The sequence below is a fragment of the Monodon monoceros genome, unplaced genomic scaffold (genome assembly GCF_005190385.1).
Source record: "Monodon monoceros isolate NGI ecotype Baffin Bay Population unplaced genomic scaffold, NGI_Narwhal_1 Super_Scaffold_1, whole genome shotgun sequence".
NCBI classification, from domain to species: domain Eukaryota; kingdom Metazoa; phylum Chordata; class Mammalia; order Artiodactyla; family Monodontidae; genus Monodon; species Monodon monoceros.
Window position 1 is genome coordinate 39,462,058 of NW_021703765.1, and position 23,190 is coordinate 39,485,247.

A 23,190-nucleotide genomic window follows, 5' to 3' on the forward strand; every position below is an offset into this window, starting at 1 on the left:
TCTACAGTGCTGACCAAGGTTTAAATGTGTATATTCTGTTCTAAAATCCAACTAAAATGAACCTCTCTGTATATATTGCTGTCTTTTGTTTCTTTGTTTACCTTTTGCTTTTCTGTGAATATGAAAGCACTGTGGAAAATTTGACAGTGATTTATTAATTATGGAGGTGCCACTCAAGGCAGGTCTGAAAAACTGTGTGTATCTTAGCACAAAGGCAAACACATTAACAGCCCGGATGCACCCCTGTGCAAGGCTGAGGGGATCAACATCAGGGCTGCTTGGCTGCAAATTCCTTCCCTTAATCCCTTCCCAAACAACCCAATCAGGAGGAAGAAAGGGCCTGCATTTCTGCCTTTGTAACATGTCAGGGCCCTGTGTTCTTCGAACCTCAGATGTGAAGTCAATATAATGGATGCTTTTGCATTAAGTAACTCAGGAGCCCCTGTTCATGAGACACAGATGAGGAACCTGGGGCTGGGCTATAGCTGTGGCCACAGGGTCCAATGCGAAGATCGATCACACTCATTAGGTCTTATGAGTATTTCCAGGAATAATTCAGTTCCCCTGCATTGTAACATGTGACTTGCTTCAACAAGTCAGAAAAGTACTGCTCCAGTATTTTGAAGATAAATAAATAAATAAAACTGAATTGAATCATTCATTTCTCAGTACATTAAACCTATACATTTCAAAAGTATATAGGAGGGGTGGCAGAAGGCAGACGTGTTTTATTTGGCCTGAACATCATTGTAAAATGTTTGCATTTGAAGGCTTTTCAATGAGGCATGTGCTCTTGAATTTTCCACTGTCCCCACATCTTCCCATTGTCCCATAGCCAGACCTCTTCACCACATATATACCTTGCCCAGTCCCTAGAGACAGTTGAATTTGACGCTTTGTAATAGATCAAGACTTTTGAAATACCTAGTATCAGCTGTGTCTTTTATCATCCAAACATATGTGCCAATATTTTTGCTTTAAAAAATAAAGCTTTACTAATCCTTTGAAAAAAATAATTAGGTTGAGAAATAAGATCGTCTTGAGGTGCTTATCCACTCCAACTTATATGAATGCAAAGATACTATCTCCTCCACACATTTCTATGGCAGTATAGAAACTTATGTTTAAAGAATAAGAAATAGGGGCTTCCCTGGTGGCACAGTGGTTGAGAGTCCGCCTGCCGATGCAGGGGACACAGGTTCGTGCCCCGGTCCGGGAGGATCCTGCATGCCGTGGAGCAGCTGGGCCCGTGAGCCATGGCCGCTGGGCCTGCGCGTCCGGAGCCTGTGCTCTGCAATGGGAGAGGCCACAGTAGTGAGAGGCCCACGTACCACAAAAAAAAAAAAAGAATAAGAAATAGGAACAAGAAAGCTATTTAAATTTGACTCTTCTCTATATTTTAGCATGGATGAATATATGGTTTTGCCCTTGAGAGGATGCTTGCTATTTTAGAAGTAATACATATATCAGTCAGGTTTTATGAGTATATGAATATACAGTCAGAATATACGAATATAAATCAAACTCAAGCTGACTTACAAATTTTGTCCTTAACCAACCACTGAATTAAGGTTTACTTTCTTAAAATCCTAACTTTTTTTGCTTGATTTCCATTAGCTACTTGAAACCAGCAGCCTTGCTTGGCACAAAATATGAAAGGGAAACAACTGGGCAGATATTTTTTACCACCTTGACATGAATCTATCAATTTTGGTTTTAAACTGAGTTGTCTGTTATTCCTGGCAAGTTCAGAGGGAAGATAAGCCTCTGGGTCCCCAAATAAGTAAATGTATTATTTATGTTTGGTCATAGCAAAGATATGTTTACTTTAAGAAGGGGACCAGAGTCTCTAAGCTAGGATTATAACACATTTATAAAGCAAACCAAAAAAAAATTTTTTAAGTCATTTAAAATGAAGGATGCCTGGCATTTAGCATCCTGAAAGCCCACAGCTCATAAAATACTTTAAAGTAGCGGAAGGGGAGGAGACCTTCAAGATGGCAGAGGAGTAAGACGTGGAGATCACCTTCCTCCCCACAGATACATCAAAAATACATCTACATATGGAACAACTCCTACAGAACACCTACTGAACGCTGGCAGAAGACCTCAGACTTCCCAAAAGGCAAGAAACTGCCCACATACTTGGGTAGGGCAAAAGAAGAAAGAAAAAACAGAGACAAAAGAATAGGGACGGGACCTGCACCTCTGGGAGGGAGCTGTGAAGGAGGAAAGGTTTCCACACACTAGGAAGCCCCTTCACTGGTGGAGACAGGGTGTGGTGAGGGGGAAGCTTAGGAGCCACGGAGGAGAGCGCAGCAACAGGGGTGCGGAGGGAAAAGCGGAGAGATTCCCGCACAGAGGATCCGTGCCAACCAGCACTCACCAGCCTGAGAGGCTTGTCTGCTCACCCGCTGGGATGCGTGGGGGCTGGGAGCTGAGGCTCGGGCTCCGGAGGTCAGATCCCAGGGAGCAGACTGGGGTTGGCTGCGTGAAGAGAGGCTGAAGGGAGCTAATGCACCATGGCTAGCCGGGAGGGAGTCCGGGAAAAAGTCTGGAGCTGCCTAAGAGGCAAGAGACCATTGTTTCGGGGTGTGGGAGGAGAGGGGATTCAGAGCACTGCCTAAAAGAGCTCCAGAGATGGGAGTGAGCCGTGGCTATCAAGGTGGACCCCAGAGATGGGCCTGAAACGCTAAGGCTGCTGCTGCAGCCACCAAGAAGCCTGTGTGCAAGCACAGGTCACTATCCACACCTCCCCTCCCGGGAGCCTGTGCAGCCCACCACTGCCACGGTCCTGTGATCCACGGACAGCTTCCCCTGGAGAACACATGGCGCAACTTAGGCTGTTGCAACGTCATGCCAGCCTCTGCTGCCACAGGCTTGCCCTGTATTCTGTGCTCCTCCCTCCCCACCACCCTGAGTGAGCCAGAGCCCCCTTTAACCCCCTCCTGTCTGAGAAAAAAACAGATGCCCTCAGGTGACCTACACACAGAGGCAGGGCCAAACCCGAACCTGAACCCCAGGAGCTGTGCAAACAAAGAAGAGAAAGGGAAATCTCTCCCAGGAGCCTCAGGAGCAGTGGATTAAATCTCCACAATCAACTTGATGTACCCTGCATCTCTGGAATACCTGAATAGACAACGAATCATCCCAAAATTGAGGCAATGGACTTTGGGAGCAACTGTAGCCTTGGTGTTTGCTTTCTGCATCGAATTTGTTTCTAGTTTTATGTTTATCTTACTTTAGTATTTAGAGTTTATTATCATTGGTAGATTTCTTCATTGATTTGGTTGCTCTCCCATTTTTTTATATATAGATATACATATATTTTTCCTTTTTCTCTTTTTATGAGTGGGTATGTGCATGATTCTTTGTGTGATTTTGTCTGTATAGCTTTGCTTTTACCATTTGTCCAAGGTTCTGTCTCTCCTTTTTTTTTTTTTTGGTATAGTTTTTAGTGCTTGTTATCATGGGTGGATTTGGTTTTTGATTTGGTTACTCTCTTCTTTCTTTCTTTTATTTTCTTTTTTCCTTTTATTATAACTATATAATTTTTTTTATTTTTAATAATTAAATTTTTTTTTAATTTAAATACCTTTTTTATCTTTCTTTCTTTCTTTCTTTCTTTCTTTTCTTTCTTTTCTTTCTTTTCTTCTCCGTTTTCTTCTGAGCCGTGTGGCCAACAGGGTCTTGGTGCTCTTGCCAAGTATCAGGCCTGTGCTTCTGAGGTAGGAGAGCCTAGTTCAGGACATTGGTCCACCAGAGACATCCAATCTACAGATCATCCAAAATGAAAATAAATAAGGAAACACAAACTTTAAATGATACATTAAACAAGACGGACTTAATTGATATTTATAGGACATTCCATCCAAAAACAGCAGAATACAATTTCTTGTCAAGTGCTCATGGAACATTCTCCAGGACAGATCATATCTTGGGTCACAAATCAAGCATTGGTAAATTCAAGAAAATTGAAATCATATCAAGTTTTTTTCTGGCCACAACACTATGAGACTAGTTATCAATTACAGGAATAAATCTGTAAAAAATACAAACACATGGAGGCCAAATACATTACTAAATAACCAAGAGATCACTGAAGAAATCAAAGAGGAAATCAAAAAATACCTAGAAACAAATGACAATGAAAACACGATAGCCCAAAACCTATGGGATGCAGCAAAAGCAGTTCTAAAAGGGAAGTTTATAGCAATACAATCTTACCTCAAGAAACAAGAAACATCTCAAATAAAGAACCTAACCTTACACCTAAAGCAATTAGAGAAAGAAGAACAAAATATCCCCAAAGTTGGCAGAAGGAAAGAAATCATAAAGATCAGATCGGAAATAAATGAAAAAGAAATGAAGGAAACAATAGCAAAGATCAATAAAACTAAAAGCTGGTTCTTTGAGAAATAAACAAAATTGATAAACCATTAGCCAGACTCATCAATAAAAAAAGGGAGAAGACTCAAATCAGTAGAATTAAAAATGAAAAAGGAGAAATAACAACTGACACTGCAGAAATACAAAGGATCATGAGAGATTACTACAAGCAACTAATCCAATAAAATGGACAACCTGGAAGAAATGGACAAATTCTTAGAAAAGCACAACCTTCTGAGAATGAACCAGAAAGAAATAGAAAATATAAACAGACCAATCACAAGCACTGAAATTGAGACTGTGATTTAAAGTCTTCTAACAAACAAAAGCCCAGGACCAGAAAGCTTCATAGGCGAATTCTATCAAACATTTAGAGAAGAGTTAACACTTATCCTTCTCAAACTCTTCCAAAATATAGCAAAGGGAAGAACACTCCCAAACTCATTCTACAAGGTCATCATCACCCTGATACCAAAACTAGAAAAAGTTGTCACAAAGAAAGAAAACTATAGGCCAATATCACTGATGAACATAGATGCAAAAATCCTCAACATAATACTAGCAAACAAAATCCAACAGCACGTTAAAAGGATCATACACCATGATCAAGAGAGATTTATCCCAGAAATGCAAAGATTCTTCAATATACACAAATCAATCAATGTGATACACCATATTAACAAATTGAAGGAGAAAAACCATTTGATCACCTCAATAGACGTAGAAAAAGCTTTCAACAAAATTCAACACCGATTTACGATAAAAACCCTCCAGAAAGTAGGCATAGAGGGAACTTACCTCAACATAATAAAGGCCATATATGACAAACCCACAGCCAACATCATTCTCAATGGTGAAAAACTGAAACCATTCCTCTAAGATCAGGAACAAGACAAGGTTGCCCACTCTCACCACTCTTATTCAACATAGTTTTGGAAGTTTTAGCCACAGAAATCAGAGAAGAAAAAGAAATAAAAGGAATCCAAATCGGAAAAGAAGAAGTAAAGCTGTCACTGTTTGCAGATGACATGATACTATACATAGAGAATCCTAAAGACCCTACCAGAAAACCACTACAGCTAATCAATGAATTTGGTAAGGTAGCAGGATACAAAATTAATGCACAGAAATCTCTTGCATTCCTATATACTAATGATGAAAAATCTGCAAGAGACATTAAGAAAACACTCCCATTTACCATTGCAACAAAAAGAATAAAATACCTAGGAATAAACCTACCTAAGGAGACAAAAGACCTGGATGCAGAAAACTATAAGACTCTGATGAAAGTAATTAAAGATGATATAATCAAATGGAGAGATATACCATGTTCTTGGATTGGAAGAATCAACATTGTGAAAATAACTATACTCCCCAAAGCCATCTACAGATTCAATGCAATTCCTATCAAACTACCAATGGCATTTTTCACAGAACTAGAACTAAAAATTTCACAGTTTCTGTGGAAATGACAAAGATCCTGAATAGCCAAAGCAATCTTGAGAAAGAAAAACAGAGCTGGAGGCATCAGGCTCCCTGACTTCAGACTATACTACAAAGCTACAGTAATCAAGACAGTATGGTACAGGCACAAAAGCAGAAATATAGATCAATGGAACATGATAGAAAACCCAGAAATATACCCACACATATATGGCCACCTTATTTTTGATAAAGGAGGCAGGAATGTACAGTGGAGAAAGGACAGCCTCTTCAATAAGTGGTGCTGTGAAAACTGGACAGCTACATGTAAAAGAATGAAATTAGAACACTCCCTAACACCATACACAAAAATAAACTCAAAATGGATTCAAGACCAAAATGTAAGGCCAGACACTATAAAACTCTTAGAGGAAAACATAGGCAGAACACTCTATGACATACATCACAGCAATATCCTTTTTGACCCACCTCCTAGAGAAATGGAAATAAAAACAAAAATAAACAAATGGGACCTAATGAAACTTAAAAGCTTTTGCACAGCATAAGGAAACATAAACAAGACGAAAAGATAACCCTCAGAATGGGAGAAAATATTTGCAAATGAAGCAACTGACAAAAGATTAATCTCCAAAATTTACAAGCAGTTCATGAGCTCAATTTCCAGAGAACAAACAACCCAATCCAAAAATGGGCAGAAGACCTTAATAGACATTTCTCCAAAGAAGATATACAGATTGCCAACAAACACATGAAAGGATGCTCAACATCACTAATCATTAGAGAACTGCAAATCGAAACTTCAGTGTGGTATCACTTCACACCCGTCAGAATGGTCATCATCAAAAAAATCTACAAACAATTAATGCTGGAGAGGGTGTGGAGAAAAGGGAACCTTCTTGCACTGTTGGTGGGAATGTAAATTGATACAGCCACTATGGAGAACACTATGGAGGTTTCTTAAAAAACTGAAAATAGAACTACCATATGACCCAGCAGTCCCACTACTGGGCATATACCTTGAGAAAACCATAATTCAGAAAGAGTCTTGTGCCACAATGTTCATTACAGCTCTATTTACAATAGCCAGGACATGGAAGCAACCTAAGTGTCCATTGATAGATGAATGGATATAGAAGATGTGGCACATATATACAATGGAATATTACTCAGCCATAAAAAGAAACAAAATTGAATTACTTGTAGTGAGATGGATGGACTTAGAGTCTGTCATACAGAGTTAAGTAAGTCAGAAAGAGAAAAACAAATACCGTATGCTAACACATGTATATGGAATCTTAAAAAAAAAAAATGGTTGTGAAGAACCTAGGGGCAGGACAGGAATAAAGATGCAGACATAGAGAATGGAATTGAGGACAAGGAGAGGGGAAAGGGTAAGCTGGGACAAAGTGAGAGAGTGGCATGGACATATATACACTACCAAATGTAAATAGATAGCTAGTGGTATTAGCTGCATATCACAGGGAGCTCGGTGCTTTGTGACCACCTGGAGGGGTGGGATAGGGAGAGTGGGAGGGAGACACAAGAGGGAGGGGATATGGGGATATATGTGTATATATATAGCTGATTCACTTTGTTATAAAGCAGAAACTAACACACCATTGTAAAGCAATTATACTCCAATAAACGTGTTAAAAAAAAAAAAAAGTAGTGGAAGGAATGAGTGGGCCCAATTAGGAAAAGGCAGCCTTCAGTGAGCAACCCCGAAAAGGCACACATCTTAGAACGAGGTCCTCATTTTTAAATTAGCCTTCTGTGGAATTGAAGATGATTATTTTGGTTTTTCTGGTGGATATTGCTAAATACCCAACTTATACAGCATTTTACTCTGTAGTACTCAAAGATCTTTACAAAGATGAATATAACCTTGCTTAGATGGACTCTGCAGGGCAGATAGAACAGTTCACCCAAAGACACCAGGACCAAAAGGGTGGAGGGCAGGGTCCAGCATTTTACTGAAACTCTGGATGAGCCTCTGATGAGCACTGGAATGTTCTTACATGCTGTTCACTGGTTTATACACAGAACTGTATCCCATCGTTCCCTTTGCAAGGGCACATGAAAAGTAAAGGAGGAGGAAAGAAAGTTGTAGTTCATTTGCATAATTTAGGCTCCTGGAAATTAAAAACTATTCATTACCTTGGTGATTTCGTACTGATATTAAAAAAAAAACAAACTGCTTATCAGCAAATCCAGCCTCCTGCAGAGTGCCTGTGTTAAAACAAATGGAGTAAATCCCAACAAAGAGAAGTTTTGAAGTGAAGATAAGGCTGAATTCATGGAGAAACATCCTGTGCAGTTCCATTATTTTTCACTTTGTGTAATTTTATTTTTAAAGGCTATTTTAGAATAAAAACAATCCTTCCTTAATAATTGAATGATGTTTTTATTTGAAGCTATAATTTAGGGCAATTGGCAAATTTTAAAAGATTAAAAAACAAGCTTTAATTTTTACCTATAAACATCTGAAGATATACCTAACAATAGATATATTTAGTACTAGGCATGCCAAAAAACTAATGTTTAGCATCCATTATAGTATTATTTATTAGGTAAACAGATAGAAAATAGAATAGTTTTTATTTGAAAAATTTCTCAATTCTGTAGTCACATTCTTTCCCATTAAAATACATAAGCATTGGATATTAAAACGATGTAGCTAGCCATCTTTCTTTTCTGCCTTTTGTGTCTTAAGTGCCTAACAAAATTAACTTATACTGTGGAACACCGATTGGGTAAGATGTGCTTTGGCTAACAATTTCCCTCTACCTGTTCTAGACACCTGTAAAAGAGTTCCCAGCAGTGTTTGACAGAGTAAGCCTGATAATGATAATTCCCTGATGAAAAAACAAATACTACTTTTTGTCTTCTTTAGTTAAATACCTTCAGTTCCTTTAACTTCAGTATAAAGTGTTGAGATCTTCCAGCAACCTGGTTTTTCCCACCTGGATGGTGTTTGGCTTATGATGGCTTAGAGTGCAGCTCCCAGGAAGCCTTGAGCTGCTCAGCCAAGCACATCAGTTAAGCCTGCACACTACACAGAGTTCCCACATTTAGATCGCAGTTACTATACTTAGCACTGTGTGAACTTGGATAAGTCCCTTGGCAACCTTTGTGCCTCTGTCTTTTCAATCTATAAAATGAGAGTTTAACAATATCTAATTCATTGGGATGGGAGGATCAAGATAATATGACAGTCAATTAGCACAGTTCCTGGCATATAGTAAATGCCCAATAAATATTACCTGATAATATAATATTTCTCTCTCTTTTTGAGTTAGCATCATTCTTTATTCAAGGAATAATTAATTGCCAGCAGGTCCACATTCTAGGCATTATATACTTTTATTAATGCAGCCTAAGATGACATTAGATATTTTTGTCTAATTCATCTGTATGTTAAGTCTCCTATTATGCATTCCTAATATTAAACGTTCTCTATTGCTCGACTTAAATCGATTATAATTAAATCTGAAGTGTTACCTGTTTCCCATGCTAACCTGTAAGTTCACTGGAAGCAAACTTCCTGTCTGTATCGTTCACTATAACTGCAGTGTCTTGCACATTGTATGTGCTCAATAAATATTTTAATAAATGTTTTAGTTAATTATAACTGTACATTTTTGCAGAGGTGCTAATGTTATATTTCTTCCTCACTTTGTGTGTATAGGTCATGTTTTAGATTTAAGTGTAAGGCTATACTTTTAGCCCTGTTAAATTTGTCTTATAAAGTATTAGCCTATAATGAAGTTGTTCATATCCTGTTGCTGTTGACTCCCCATTGTTTAGTGTTTTCCCTCCTTCTTCACATCCTGTTTCTGAATGTTCAGTATTTCGTCATTGTACTTATGTGTCTCAATTTAAATATTGAATAGCAAAGGGTTTAGGGCAAAACCCTGTGGCATGCCTTCTAAAGATCTTTCTTCTTGTTGCACCAATTTGTTCACTAGTCTTTGGATGTGGTCATTCTATTAGATGTGAATCATCCTCATGGTGCTGTCTTTTAGCAACTCTGCCTTATTTTGCCACATGCCTTGTTTTATGTATGGAAAGTCACCATGATCTGCTTTTCTATTAATAGTTCTTTCACAAAGAAAATGAGATAAGTTTACTAGGTGTTGTCTCTTACCACTATTAACAGAGTTTTAAAATGTTTAATTTATAAACTTTAATGACTTACACTGCCATTATAATAGAAACTGTGATTTTTCTGCTTACGTATCTTAAATTTTCTTTTTCTGTCAAAGAGAACTTCAGATAGAGTTTGCCATCTCATATATTAAAACCATTTCAAAGGGCAAGAATCTGAAATAAAAAGATACACTTAACATAATTCTCCAAATGCCAAACATATTGCATTGCTTCACAAACTTTTCCTACCAGTAATCTAATACATACATTAAAGTTTTAATGTGTACATGTCTTCTGACCTGGAAAATTGAATCCTTGCCTTTATCTCTACCCCACTAAAACCCTACTAAAGTGATTGAAAGTGAAAATAAAAAGTTTAGATCTCCACGGAGGTAGAGAATGAGGGAGGACTCAGGAAAGGATGAGAGATTCACCTCATTTTTGGAAAATGGAAATCTGACCTCCAAGTGACTATAGGGAGATCCTGATAAGGAGCCATTCAATCCCTGTAGACCCTGGAACGTCTAAGAACTGAGGGCACCAGGTATTTCAGAAAGTGGAGTTACATGAATATGAAAATAAGAGAATTGATTCAGTGTATCCAAGAAGTTATTAGACCCCCTAGATGCCCTCCTCAATTCTGTATTACCAGGAGACCTCTTTTTCTTCCCACCCAAGGAGGAGATAAGAGGTTTATTCTGTAGAGAAATAGAGGCAAAAAGCTCAAAACCCAGGGATACCAGTTATAGCAGCAAGAAAAATATACTGAAAATGGGCAAAATAAATTCTTCAACCTAAAGATTACATATCTCTGCTACAGGTCTTTTTCACTTTTGAGCTCCAAAAATAGACAGCCTAGTTATTCCCTCCACTAAGGAGACTAGAATTCTTCTCTCAAAAATTGAGGAGCCAGAGAGAGAAAGAACTATAGATCCTGGCACCCAAATATCAGAAGCAAAGCAAAGAACAGAAGAAAATTGTGAAGCAAAACAGTTCATATCCTCAGAAAGATTTAAAAAAATAAAAGGTATTTTCTTGAAATGAGAAATTAATGCATGAAAAGGAACAATAAACAAAATGAAACTCTTGGAATATAAAAAATATACATGATAGTCAAAAAGCGTTTTAAGAATTGGAAGGCCATTTGGGAAATTACCCAGAAATTTAAAAAAATAGACAAATAATGGAAAATGAAATACAAAGGGTTTTTTTTGAAGGATCAATTTAAGAGAACCAACATCTGGATAATTCGAGTTATAGAGAAAATAGGAAGGAATTATCAAAAATAATTTTTTTTCTAAAACTGAAGAACCTGCTTTAGCAGGATGAAAGAGCCCATAAAGTTATCAGGACAGTAAATGCAAAACACCTACATCAATCACATCATCATGTAAGTTCCAGAGCACATGAGATAGAGAGGCAAATTTGAACTCCAAGCTCCAAGGAGGGAAAAAAAAAAAAAGTCACTTATAAAGAATCATAAAGCCAGAGGATGTTAACCAGCAAAACCATTCTCAACACTAAAAAATATGGGAGCAAATCCTGCAAAATTATGAAGAAAATTTTATATCCAGCCAAATCAAACATGAGGGTAAAAATAATTTAAAACAATTTTCTGGAGTCTATCTTATGTATAGCCTTTCTCAGAAGGTTACTGGAGAATATTGTCCACTGGAACAATAACATAACCCAAGGAAGAAGTTAATGAGTCCAAGAAGGGAAAATACAAAATGGGAGAGAGAGAAAAAGATATGGAGAATGACTCTGTGTCGCAGACCTAGAGAATCCTCTTTCTAGATTGGAATAAGGATAAAGAGTTCCAGGAGAGGGGGAACTGATGGAACCCCTGATGGATTTGATGATATGGAAAATATTCCAAGAGGTTTTATATTTGTGATAGAAAATTTGGGGGAAATTAGTAATAGTGTCTTAGAATACTAGCCAATTAAAAATAGTGTTTTGGAATACATACACCACACAAAAAAATTTTAATACTGAGGGAATAAAGAAAGTGTACTCGTCGTTCACTGGTTGGCTCAATAGTGAACAGAACTGTGTCATTCTGAGTCCCAGCAGGTAACCTGTTCAAAAGAGTAACTGGAGACTGTTTAATAAAGGGACTATTTACATAGGTGTGAGATGGGCCAAGGAAATCAAGAAGAGATGGTGAAGTACTCTAGGACTAGCAAGCCTGGAGGAGCAATGGAAGGGAACTATTAGCAGAACCTGATGGGAACCAAAGCCATGGAAGAGGGACTGTCTTATAGGATCCAGGAGCACAGCAAGCTCCCAGACCATGGCACGGCAGGAAAGCATACTGGGGGATAAATGCCCCCTGCTCTCCTCTCTAAATTCCTGTCAGGCTTCCTGTTGATGAAACCCTAGCAGCCAGAGAGCAGGTGAGCCCAGCTGTTTAAGTTCACAGTGGTTATACACCCAGGAAGCAGTGTTAGAAAGTGCATCTAGAGGGGAAAATTGAGAATATTCAGTGTACCAGCAAAAGCATGTGTTGTTACAATTTCTTGTTGTAAGGCAAATTCTAGTGTAAGCTATATGATGTTTACATTACCTAATTTAACCAAACCCCAGGGATCATAGAGATCTTTGGATACGAGGAATGTTTCATATCAAGTGTAGAGTGGATTTCAGTGCAATGTTCACACACACACACACTCACACACACACACACACACTCACACACACACACACACACACCCTCTTCCCCTGTATCTTCACATGACTGCCTCTTCTTTATCATTCCATTTCTTGGCTGATTGGCATACGTATTTTTCTCAGAAAGACACCCTCTGGAACACCCATCTCCAATCATTCTTTTACATAACTCTATTTTATTTCATTTTTAATGGTTATCACTATTGAACTTAATATTATAACTTATATTTTTTATTTCTTCTTCTTGTCTAGTCTCTCCCCTGCCTCATACCTCTATAGGTCCCTTAAGGGCAGGGATCTGAGGATCTATCTCCGCTACTTTGCTGAATGTGTAGCCCAGTAAATAGAAGGGATTCAATAGAACACTGTTTAAATAATTCACTAAGAAATAAAATGGCTGTATAAGATTTTGTCCTGGATTGTACATATGAGATAATAAAAAAGGGGCCTGTTGAATATGGCACAAGTCTCTGTCTCAGGAGACTACAGAGATAGATGAAGGTGTCGTTCATTGAAATCAAGAATTCAGAAGGCAGAGCAAATTATGGCTGGAAAATTAATAGTGGGAGAAGATAAAGTGTATAATTTTGACATACATACTCAGTGGGATGCACTTGTGGGGCATGCAGTTAGTTATGTGTGGTAGGTATTTGAAAATGCGGACCTGGGTAAAGGTCTTAATTACAGATTTAGATTTAGAGGTCTTTGGTGTAAAGAAGTAGATGAAGTCATAAACAGGAAGAAATCTTACAGGGAAATTAGCAGACTCCAGGAGAATAAAAATGGAAGGGAAAAAGAAGCTGAGTTATACTGTTTCTACCAAAATTTATTATGGAGTAGGGTAAAGTAATCCAATATCTTAAGGAAGATATTACCACTACTCTTCAAATACAAGTATTTTCAAAAACACTAATGGGTTTACTTGTGTGTATGTTTGCGAAGTTAGAGTACAGAACTCCTAAAAATTACTGACTTCTTGAATAATTCATTTTTCATTGTATATGGAAATAAAATTATAAACTTTATATCTGATATTTGAAGAAATATGTCAACAATGATATTTCTCTTCTTACTAGATACCCTCCACCCACAGTCAACATGGTAAATCAGAACATTATATACGTGTAACACTATCCATGGTAAATCAGAAGCAGTATTATTAAGGAGAGGAAAGTTAACAAAAAACATATTTTACTTATGTGTACATATAACACCAACATGTAGTCAGACTTAAGTGATGCATTTTAAATTCATCAGTAGATTATCTTTAGATCATTTCATGTTGTTTTATACACGTTCCCTTTAAAATTTATTTTCACATTAACATAAAAGCATTATCACTCAGTGATTAAGGCATCACCCTTTTTTTTTCTTTTTTTTTTTTCTGTACGTGGGCCTCTCACTGTTGTGTCCGCGCAGGCTCAGCGGCCATGGCTCACGGGCCCAGCCGCTCCGCGGCATGTGGAATCTTCCCGGACCGGGGCACGAACCCGTGTCCCCTGCATCGGCAGGCGGACTCTCAACCACTGCGCCACCAGGGAAGCCCCAGGCATCACCATTTTGAGGGCTTTTCTAATTACCTTAGTTTGACTATTTCATAATGCATATACTTGAAGTATCAAAATGGATGGGTAATTTTTACACCCAGTTTAAATTTAATTATAATAACCTGTAAGCTTTTATTTCAATGTGTGTAGGAATTAAGATCTCAATTATATGGCTCCTTCAAGATATATAATTCAGATGGAATTATGTTTATCATGTGACTGCACATAATGTTCATTAAAAGTAGCTGTGAAGGAATCTATTATGTAGAGTGACATTCGGAAGGGATTGTTCTTTGTTCTGCTCATGCAACCATGCTGGCACACCTGTTTCTAATTTTGAAACCACCTATGATTACCTCCCAACATCCTGTTGAAATAGCATCATTAGTCAAGTTTTTCTGCTTACTCAAAAAGAAATAGGAAAAGATGAAAATTGTCTGCCATGGCCAAGTTTTTTTAAAAAAACTTTCATTGTATTTTTCAAAGCTCTTTTTCCCAGTTGAGGCTAATTTTCTTAAGCCGGTAGTAAAGACTTCCAGAATCATACCTAGAAGATTTTGAATAACTGACATTGGGGATAAATAAATCGTATCTGAGAGGTCACTTTTAAAGTACTTGGCCTGAGTTTTGTCGGTTTATGTAGCCATTTGTGACAACGTATTCAACCATATTTTTAACATAAATTGTAGCCTGATCTTGTACTTTGGAAAAACTGATATTCACAGAAATGAAAAGAAAGTCAGTTTGTTTCTCTTAATTTATCTTCTGAAGTGGCATGTGTTATTTTTATTTGATCTGAGCAAAAATGTTACAGTCAAAAACAGCGCTAAAATTTATGAGATTATTTTAGCATTAAACAATAATATATATACATGTTATATGTGGACAAAATAAAATAAAAAATGTAATCTTATTATCAGACTAAAATTAACTAGAAGAAACTTATTAAATCCCTTTAAAACTCAGCTTTATGTATCAAATTTGATCACATTGTTGATAAAATAATGCACCTCTCCAGGCTGCCCAACATCATACGCTAGTTAGCCATTATGTAGGTATTAGCCTTAATCTTCTGACATCACCATGTTAATAGGATTCTTATGTAGTTACTAACGGTTAACTGCTCTAAAAAAAAAAAATCTTATTGATCTCTGTTCTGCTTCTCAAAGTTTAATTGCTAAAAATATTTGTTCTGAATTTTTATTACAACTGTAATACTTATTTGTTCTGGATTTGATTTCAGCTGTAATATTTTTATAGCTAAAGATTCTAACATAGCTATAGTGTTTAGAATCTTGCTTTGGAGAAATTTCTAATTGTTAGAATAATTGTGTTGGTGTTTTTTTAGACCTCATCTTCAGTAGGATGTTTGGTTCAAGGTCTTTGACCTCTAGCAATCTGAGAACTAAAGAACTAATTTATATATACAATTGAAGTCTTCGTTCTCTTTCTATGACATCTTTTACTTTCTATTTTCTTTCCTTGCATTTATTTCATAAAGATAATTGTATACAGCAGAAGAGATACAATAATTTCAAATAAATAGGTCCTACTTCTTTTGTTTGAGGGTGTCTGGGGGATAGATTAGAGATTTAGGGAGAATAGTTGTTAATCTGGAATTTATATTATAAGGAAGATACCATCCTTTTGCCTCCTTACTTTTGATGAAGGGCATACATAAGTCTGCTGTACCTACATAACACTTTTTGATTTCACACACAAGTTTTTTTAAAAGTACTAAAAAACTTTTAAGCAAATTTGAGTTTGTTATTCATCGTTAGATACATATGTGAAAATTTTGGAAAAAGAAGATTAAAATTTAGATGACAAACCATCATCAGAGGCTATGACACATAAAATAATTATAGGTGAGAAACTTTCTGTATGTCAGTGCACATATGTGGCAATTTAGGTGACTCAGAGTATTACACTGGTAAGATTTATTTTTTCAGTTTAAGCTATGACCAGAGTATAGAGTGCAAGAGAGGAAGTGACAGAAGGTGTGGCTGGTAAGACTGTTCTCAAACTCTGAAGGGGTTTGGATGCCAGGAGCTTTGGGTTTTGTTCTCTAGGAAACAAGAAATCTCGGGAACTTTTAAAGAGAAATCAACGTAAGTGATTTTTAAAAGATACATTTGAGAAGATGTGGACAAGATGTGTAGGGGCAAACACTGGTCAGGGGGTTATCACGATAGCCCAAATGAGGGATTATGGTGCTCTGGATTATGTATTAGCAAAGAGTGTTTCTCAGATGCATGCCAATGAGTGTCATTTCCAAGATGGAGCTGAGAGGGCTTTGTTATTGTTTGACTGAGGGAAGCCTGTATAAGAGAAGAAAAAAATCTTGGCATGATGCAGTAACTAGAACTAGAAACATTGGTAATAGAACAGGTGTTGTTTTTATTTTTAATTAAAATTTTTTGCAAGGGGTGTCTGGAGGAAAGAGAAATTTAATTTCAAAGTGTTAAATGGACATAACTGAATAATAGGAAATGCAGGCATGAACCTCAGAGGGAAAGCAGAAACTGGAAATGAGAATTTGAGAGTAAAAGTTATATAGGTAATATCAGAAACCATGTCTGCCATAGAATCACCAGATAGAGTATTGCAACTATTTTACCAAACAGGAATATTGTATTAAAGGGGATTAAGAAAAAAATGATTTAAGGAAGTTGTTTTTTTTTAATCAAAAGAGCCCAACTGCAAATAAAGGGATTTTTGTAAAAGATGTTTTGAGTTGTTTTAAATGTAGATTAAAAAAAATAACGAAAAGATGAGAACTCAGGAGAAACAAAGATACTATGATTAGAAGAAAATCTTTCTTATTCATAAAATTTATTACAATTTAATGTGAAAAATACTGATTTGGTACTGCTTTGTTAAAACTGATTTTTCTGAGGTGAAAAATATTATGCTACACATATGAAACCAATGACCAAAAAAATTATATCTGCAATCAGATTTTAGGACCTCAAAGGAACATTATATTTAAATTTTCATTTTGGTCATATTAACAACGGAACTAAAAATTAAGTGTTAGAAACCTATAGAAAAAAAGATCTGTTTTTTAAATTTGATTTTTTTTGGTCAATAACTAAATAGCGTAGTGTTACATTTAAGATTGTAATTTAAGAGTGCTAAGTCTCTACTTTTGTTTTTACTAACAAAACTTTATGGCCATCAGGAAGAATTTTAGAGTAGATGGCTTTGCCAGCTACTGGGTTACTTCTTGCCAGCCATGTATCCTTACATATCAGGTTGAGGACTGTATTTATTTTGTATTTTTCTTTAAGTCAATAGCTCCGAAGCATTTATTGTTTATAAAATCATGTCAGTGTGTGTGTGTGTGTGTGTGTGTGTAAATATTGCTACAAAGAGAGTTTGTTAACATAACCTATTCTGGGAACACTTTGATAAAACTCTAGGTGAAAGCTATCCTGCTGTTATCTCGGTTTCTTAAGTCGGTAACCAAATCTGTTTTCTCTGTTATTTCAGATCTTATTATTAGGCTACTTAGATTTAGTCAAAACATGTCTTCCCTTATTATCTTTCTCAGTGAGATTGGGAGCGTCTTTGCAAAGAACAGTCTTCTGTGTTGGCATCTTAATCATTTGTGTGGCCAACAAGTGGAGACTGTATGGATGCTCTTCACCATATGAAAGAAGTTACTCCCTGAGTGTTATATGTGTGAGTGTTTGTGTGTGTGTGTTTTGATGGCGTCATAAATCACTTCTCCTCATCCCAAGTAATAATCACATTTACTTCTAGTGCAGACTGGTTTTTTTTTTTCTTAGCAGGAAAGCAGTTTAAATTAGAGCTCTGGTTCTCTCAGATCTTTTATGAATTTCCCTGGAAACTCTTAGCCACATGTGCTTAGTTCTGGAACACTTGCTATCAAGTGGAAGAAGAAGGTAGAGATGTTTTCCAGCAGTTTATATGTGAAATAAATTGCACTCCCTCCCTTCATCCATACTTAAAGAGCAAAGAGGACATTTAGAGCAGTAATTTAAAGTAAAAATGCTTCTATAGACAGACTACAAAGAATATGTAAAGTTAGGAGAAGTCTAGTAACAATAGAAAGTTCAGGCAAATTGATGCCTGAATTATCCATGTGTTTAATATTTTGCAGGGATAAGCTTGCTTGAGGTCTATGCAAGTTTTTCTTTTTACCTTAAAAAGGTGCATCACTGGTACCCTGACCATCTCAGTGATGAACTAAAAATGTAATTCCATATTGATGCAAAAATGCCTTGCAAACTCCAATTGCTATAACAATATAAGGTAAGAGGCAAACAGAAGAAAGGTATCTGGATTATTGAATCAAGGAGAAAATTTTACTATAATTTTCTGATAATCTTTATAGGCAGAGAAAAGTTAATGAAAATATACAGCATATTTAACAGATGGTAGAGAATATAAAAGCTAAGAAAAAGTGGAATTCTTGCGAGATATAAAAGCAGTGTTTTTTTGGAAGCCTATTGTCAAAAAGTTGAGTGGAACCAGTCAGATTTAATTTTGAAAAACATGTCTATGTAAGGTACCTGAGTAAAGGATTCCTTAGGTAGCTGAAGTAAGTTAGGAATTCAATCTGTATGGTCCAAGTACCAGATCAGGTTCAGCAAACTCAAGTTTGTCCTTTCCAGTTTCTACGGATAGAGTACAAAGGAGTACAAACCACTCTTCCCAAATAGTGTGTGGATGAGAGGGTAATGAGTAGACAATGCCTACTCTTCTAAATCATTCCAATCTTGCCATCCATCTGTAAGTAATCCCCCTTCCTATTCTAAGCCCAATTTTTTCCTAAATTTGAGATGCATACTTATATACATAAAGGAAATATCTATTGATAAGTCCAAAGCCTAATTATAAAAGTCACCATAACTGTTTCTTTCATCTGTTGTATATTTTTAATGAAAGAAATCTGAATCAAAACAACTCTGTATTATCTAGTGCAATGCTGATGGTCACTCCATCATATCGGTGCTATCTTTTTTAATGGAATTTTTAAAAGAAAATTTGAAATATGTCTAGTAAAATCTGGGATAGAATTTTTTCTAGTTTTTGATGAATAAAATATATTTCATTGCCTAGATATGCAGTCTTGCAGCATATTAATATTATTCTCTTTTGAAAATAATCTTCATAGCAACCTCGGGAGCAAACTGTCAAATTTGAGGACTTTAGGAACTAATGTTTATTAAATGTTGCTTACAGAGATGAAATGTGACTCCAGGGGATATCTATTTTTTATGTCATTTACTTATTTTTTTATGCTTTCTTTGAAACCAACAATAGTAATCATTCACAAGAAAAACATGAATTAACTTCATATTAAACCTCTCCCCAAAATACACTACAGCACAGATATTACTGGGATTTTCATACATTGTATTTCTCAACATATAGTGGACTGCCAAAACATTAATAGTGCAAATCTGTGTTTGACTACAAATGACTCCCTACAAGGCCTATTTTGATTATTAATAGGATTAATGATTTGCCTCCTCAGTGCAGTTACTGTGGTTTGTAATAACAGTTAATAATGAAAAGACTGAGGCACATTTAAAAAATAGCACGTTTAATAATACAAATTAATTCTATCATACAAAGAATCAGAGAGAAAACATTGTGGAGACAATGCCTTCTCCCTTTTTCTTCATCATTAAGAAACTCTTCTCCTGAGGGTATATTCTGTTTTCATTTTCCAAACACAGAAAAATAAACTGGGTATGTATCATAATAGCCATGAATTTTCTCAAACAAGAGACTCAAATTTTATCATGCTCCCCAAGTTGTTTTCTATCAGGAAACTGGGAAGTTACACTAGTGGTAGAATTGTTTGAGGGTTTGAGGCTAGCCCCTTCTCAAGAACCTCAAAATTGCTTTGAAGTATTGAATAATTTGCCTTCTTTCAGATTTGCAATGGCTACATGCCTCTACAGAAAGAATACTGCACAGCCCAGTGGTTTTTCATAATGCTTTAGGTGCAGTGATTTTATGAGTGTAGAAGACAGCAGACAGAGCTGCTCGTCTGGGTAAAGAGGAAAGACATAATATGAAAGCATATCTCTATGCCCTTGTCCCATAGTCTCGGGAAGACTCTGAGGCATTTCCCCAGAAGCCATGGAGAGTAGTTTGAGATGTACTACTTTATAGGAAATAGAAGTTATACATGTGAAAAAAGTTCACCCATGTAAATATCACAGATTCATCTATCTTCTGATGAGCTTTGCTAATTTCACAAGCAATAAATATATAAAATATGTCTGTATTCTTGTATGGAAGAATATATAGATAGATAGATAGATAATAATACACATATTAATCTGTCCCCAGGCAGGGAGGAGATGAGCACTCATAGATGGGAGACCATTTCACTGTACCTTTATGAAAGACTTGGATACTGCATGAGGGGTAATCATCATTGGTTAGACCATTTTCCACTCACCCAGTCATTGTAACATGCCATTTAAAAGACAGCTGGTTACAGATTCTAAAATTCGAATCATTGCTATGTTTCTGTACCACTAATGTTGCTTTATTAATAGTTATTTTTCACAGTAACACTGTAATTATCACAATTATTTACCTTAGACCTACTTATTATGGCACGTGCTTCCAGCAACCAAAGATTCCTGGAAATGTTATCTTCAATATCTTAGAGTATTTAAGCTCCCTTGCCATTTGTAATATAAAATTTCATCATCGTACAAAAAAACCCCCAAAACATATATACTGTTATGTCTTTAGAAAAAGTCCATATTACAAATAGTAAATTTGGTGAAGGCCCCCTATCTTCTTTGGTAGAGAACCACAGTCTAAAACCCACCACCATTGGGTATTTAGCAAAGACCAACTTTCAGTTTTAAGGAAAAAAAAATCTGGAACTTGCTGTCTTCCCAGACTAAATAGTAAAGCCAGTGATACCAATAAAATCTGATTGTATATGGGTCCCTTCTTTAATGCAGTTTCTCCCAGGAAAGAGTGTTATTCTAAAGTAATTTACCTTCACAGGGATTTCTAAGGTTTAAATGCAAGGAATTACAATTAGACTTTCTAGTTCATATACCAATTTACGTCCGCTCATGTTATTTTTTAAAGGCAATGCTAGGAAAATTCTTATTTTCAGTTTAATTTACATTGAGGAAATTTGCTGTATATTTCATAATCTTACCTAGAAATGAAAAGATGAAAAGCTTCTAAATCACATGTCTAAGATCTACAGCTGAGTGTAATAGAGTTGAATAGATCAGTTAGAGTTGAAAAGATCAGAAGAGCAAGAGCAAAGTCATAACTGCATAGTTCTAATAGTCATGGCAATGCTTTCACTACATGAAAGATTAGAATATCTCTGGCTGTAGCAATACTACTGGGTCCATAGAGCAAACTTATTCCACTTTTCCTCTTTTTCCAGTACTTGATGCCACAAAAAAAAAAAATGTATTTAAAAGTTTGTTTCCCTAAACATGCACTCTAAATATATAAGCTGAAAAATACTTCTGATTATGAAAAACATTCTTAAGAATTTATTAGAAATCTGTTTCTAATTCCTTCTTAAAAAAGAAAAGAAATTTAAAAAAGAAGAAATGATGAAGAATGCAGTAGACAAGTCATATATGTTGTATATATTTTAGACTTAATAAACTCACAGCTGAAGGGAAATTCATTCAATCTGTTTTGCTATGAACATATATACAGTTTATTGCCAATTATAATTTGTGTTCATACAACTTTCATTGGTTAGAAGTTTTGAAACATGGTTTGTAGACACCAGCGCAACTTAAGAAAAGAAAAACAAGCTGAAAAGCCTGGGTTTACTCAAGTCTTTGTCAGGCTGTTGTGATGCATGTAATGGGCCTAGTGTGGAATCAGCACACAATAAATTTTCCTATAGCCATAAAATAAAAGAGAGAGAGAGAGAGCATATGAGAGAGCAGACTACAAAAAAAAAAAAGGAATTTCAAGAGAGCCAGTTTTTGCAAATTTTTTTTGCAAATTGTTATTTCTCTTCATGTAATTTTTTTAAACCTAACTAGTTCTTTATAAAATTTAAAAAAAAATTTTAATGTGAAGTTCACCCTCCCAACAATTTCCAGTATTGTCAACCACATGCACATTTTTGTGCAACGGATCCCTCTTCCCCGGAACCACTCGCCCAATCCTGCATGACTGAATCACACAGTGAACAATTCCCCACTTCCCCCTCCCCCAGACCATTGCAACCACCATTCTACTTCCTGATTCTATGTGCTTGACTAATTTATCGAAAATAAGTGGAATTATGCAATATTTATCTTTTTGTGATGGCTAATTTCACTTAGCATTGTCCTCGAGGTTCATCCATGTTGTAGGAGATGACAGGATTTTCTTCTTTTCTTGAGGCTGAATAATATTGCATTGTATTTATATACCATATTTTCTTTATCTATTCATTTGTCAATGGACATTTAGGTTACTTCCTTCTCTTGGCTATTGTGAACAATTCTCTTCACGTAATTTTAAATTCAGTTGGAAATTGCAAATTGCTCCATCTCCAATCTGTCTCACATTGTTACTTTGCTTTCCTTTTTTTAGTTTTTAGCAAAGTTATTGAAAATGTGCATATGTACTGACTTAACGTTGACTATATTTTTCTTCTTGTTCAATGCAGACATGTAGATAACAATAAGATAGTCCTGTTCAAGGTGAAATAGCACAGTGATTTGATAAATAATGAAATGCTATTGTCATTGCAGGATGAATCTGCTCCAGCTGACAAACAGTGTAAACCAGAGGCGGCCCAGGGCACTTACTCAACCTCAGCTGTTTCAGGCTCCCAGGAGGTGTTGTACATCAACGGAAATGGGACCTACAGTTACCATAGTTACAGAGGGCTCGGAGGGGGACTGCTAAATCTGAACGATGCTTCTAGTAGTGGTGAGTCTTTATTACATATTATGTTTTTGTGTCCATTTGGGGTTATTAAATTTCCTAAACCTGAGGAAAAAAA

General features: G+C 36.2%; 1 protein-coding gene across 12 annotated transcripts in view; it reads left to right on the plus strand.

Annotated features, from left to right (window-relative positions):
* The window catches only part of NOL4 (nucleolar protein 4), a 395,149-nt gene that overhangs the window by 318,029 nt on the left and 53,930 nt on the right, over positions 1–23,190 (plus strand). For 11 of the 12 annotated variants that reach the window (XM_029226147.1, XM_029226153.1, XM_029226084.1 and 8 more), the window contains one exon: positions 22,937–23,117. The exons of the other annotated variant lie outside the window; for it this stretch is intronic. In XM_029226147.1, coding sequence (XP_029081980.1) covers positions 22,937–23,117 — 181 coding nt within the window. The remainder of the gene's footprint in view (positions 1–22,936; positions 23,118–23,190) is intronic. 12 annotated transcript variants of the gene reach the window in all.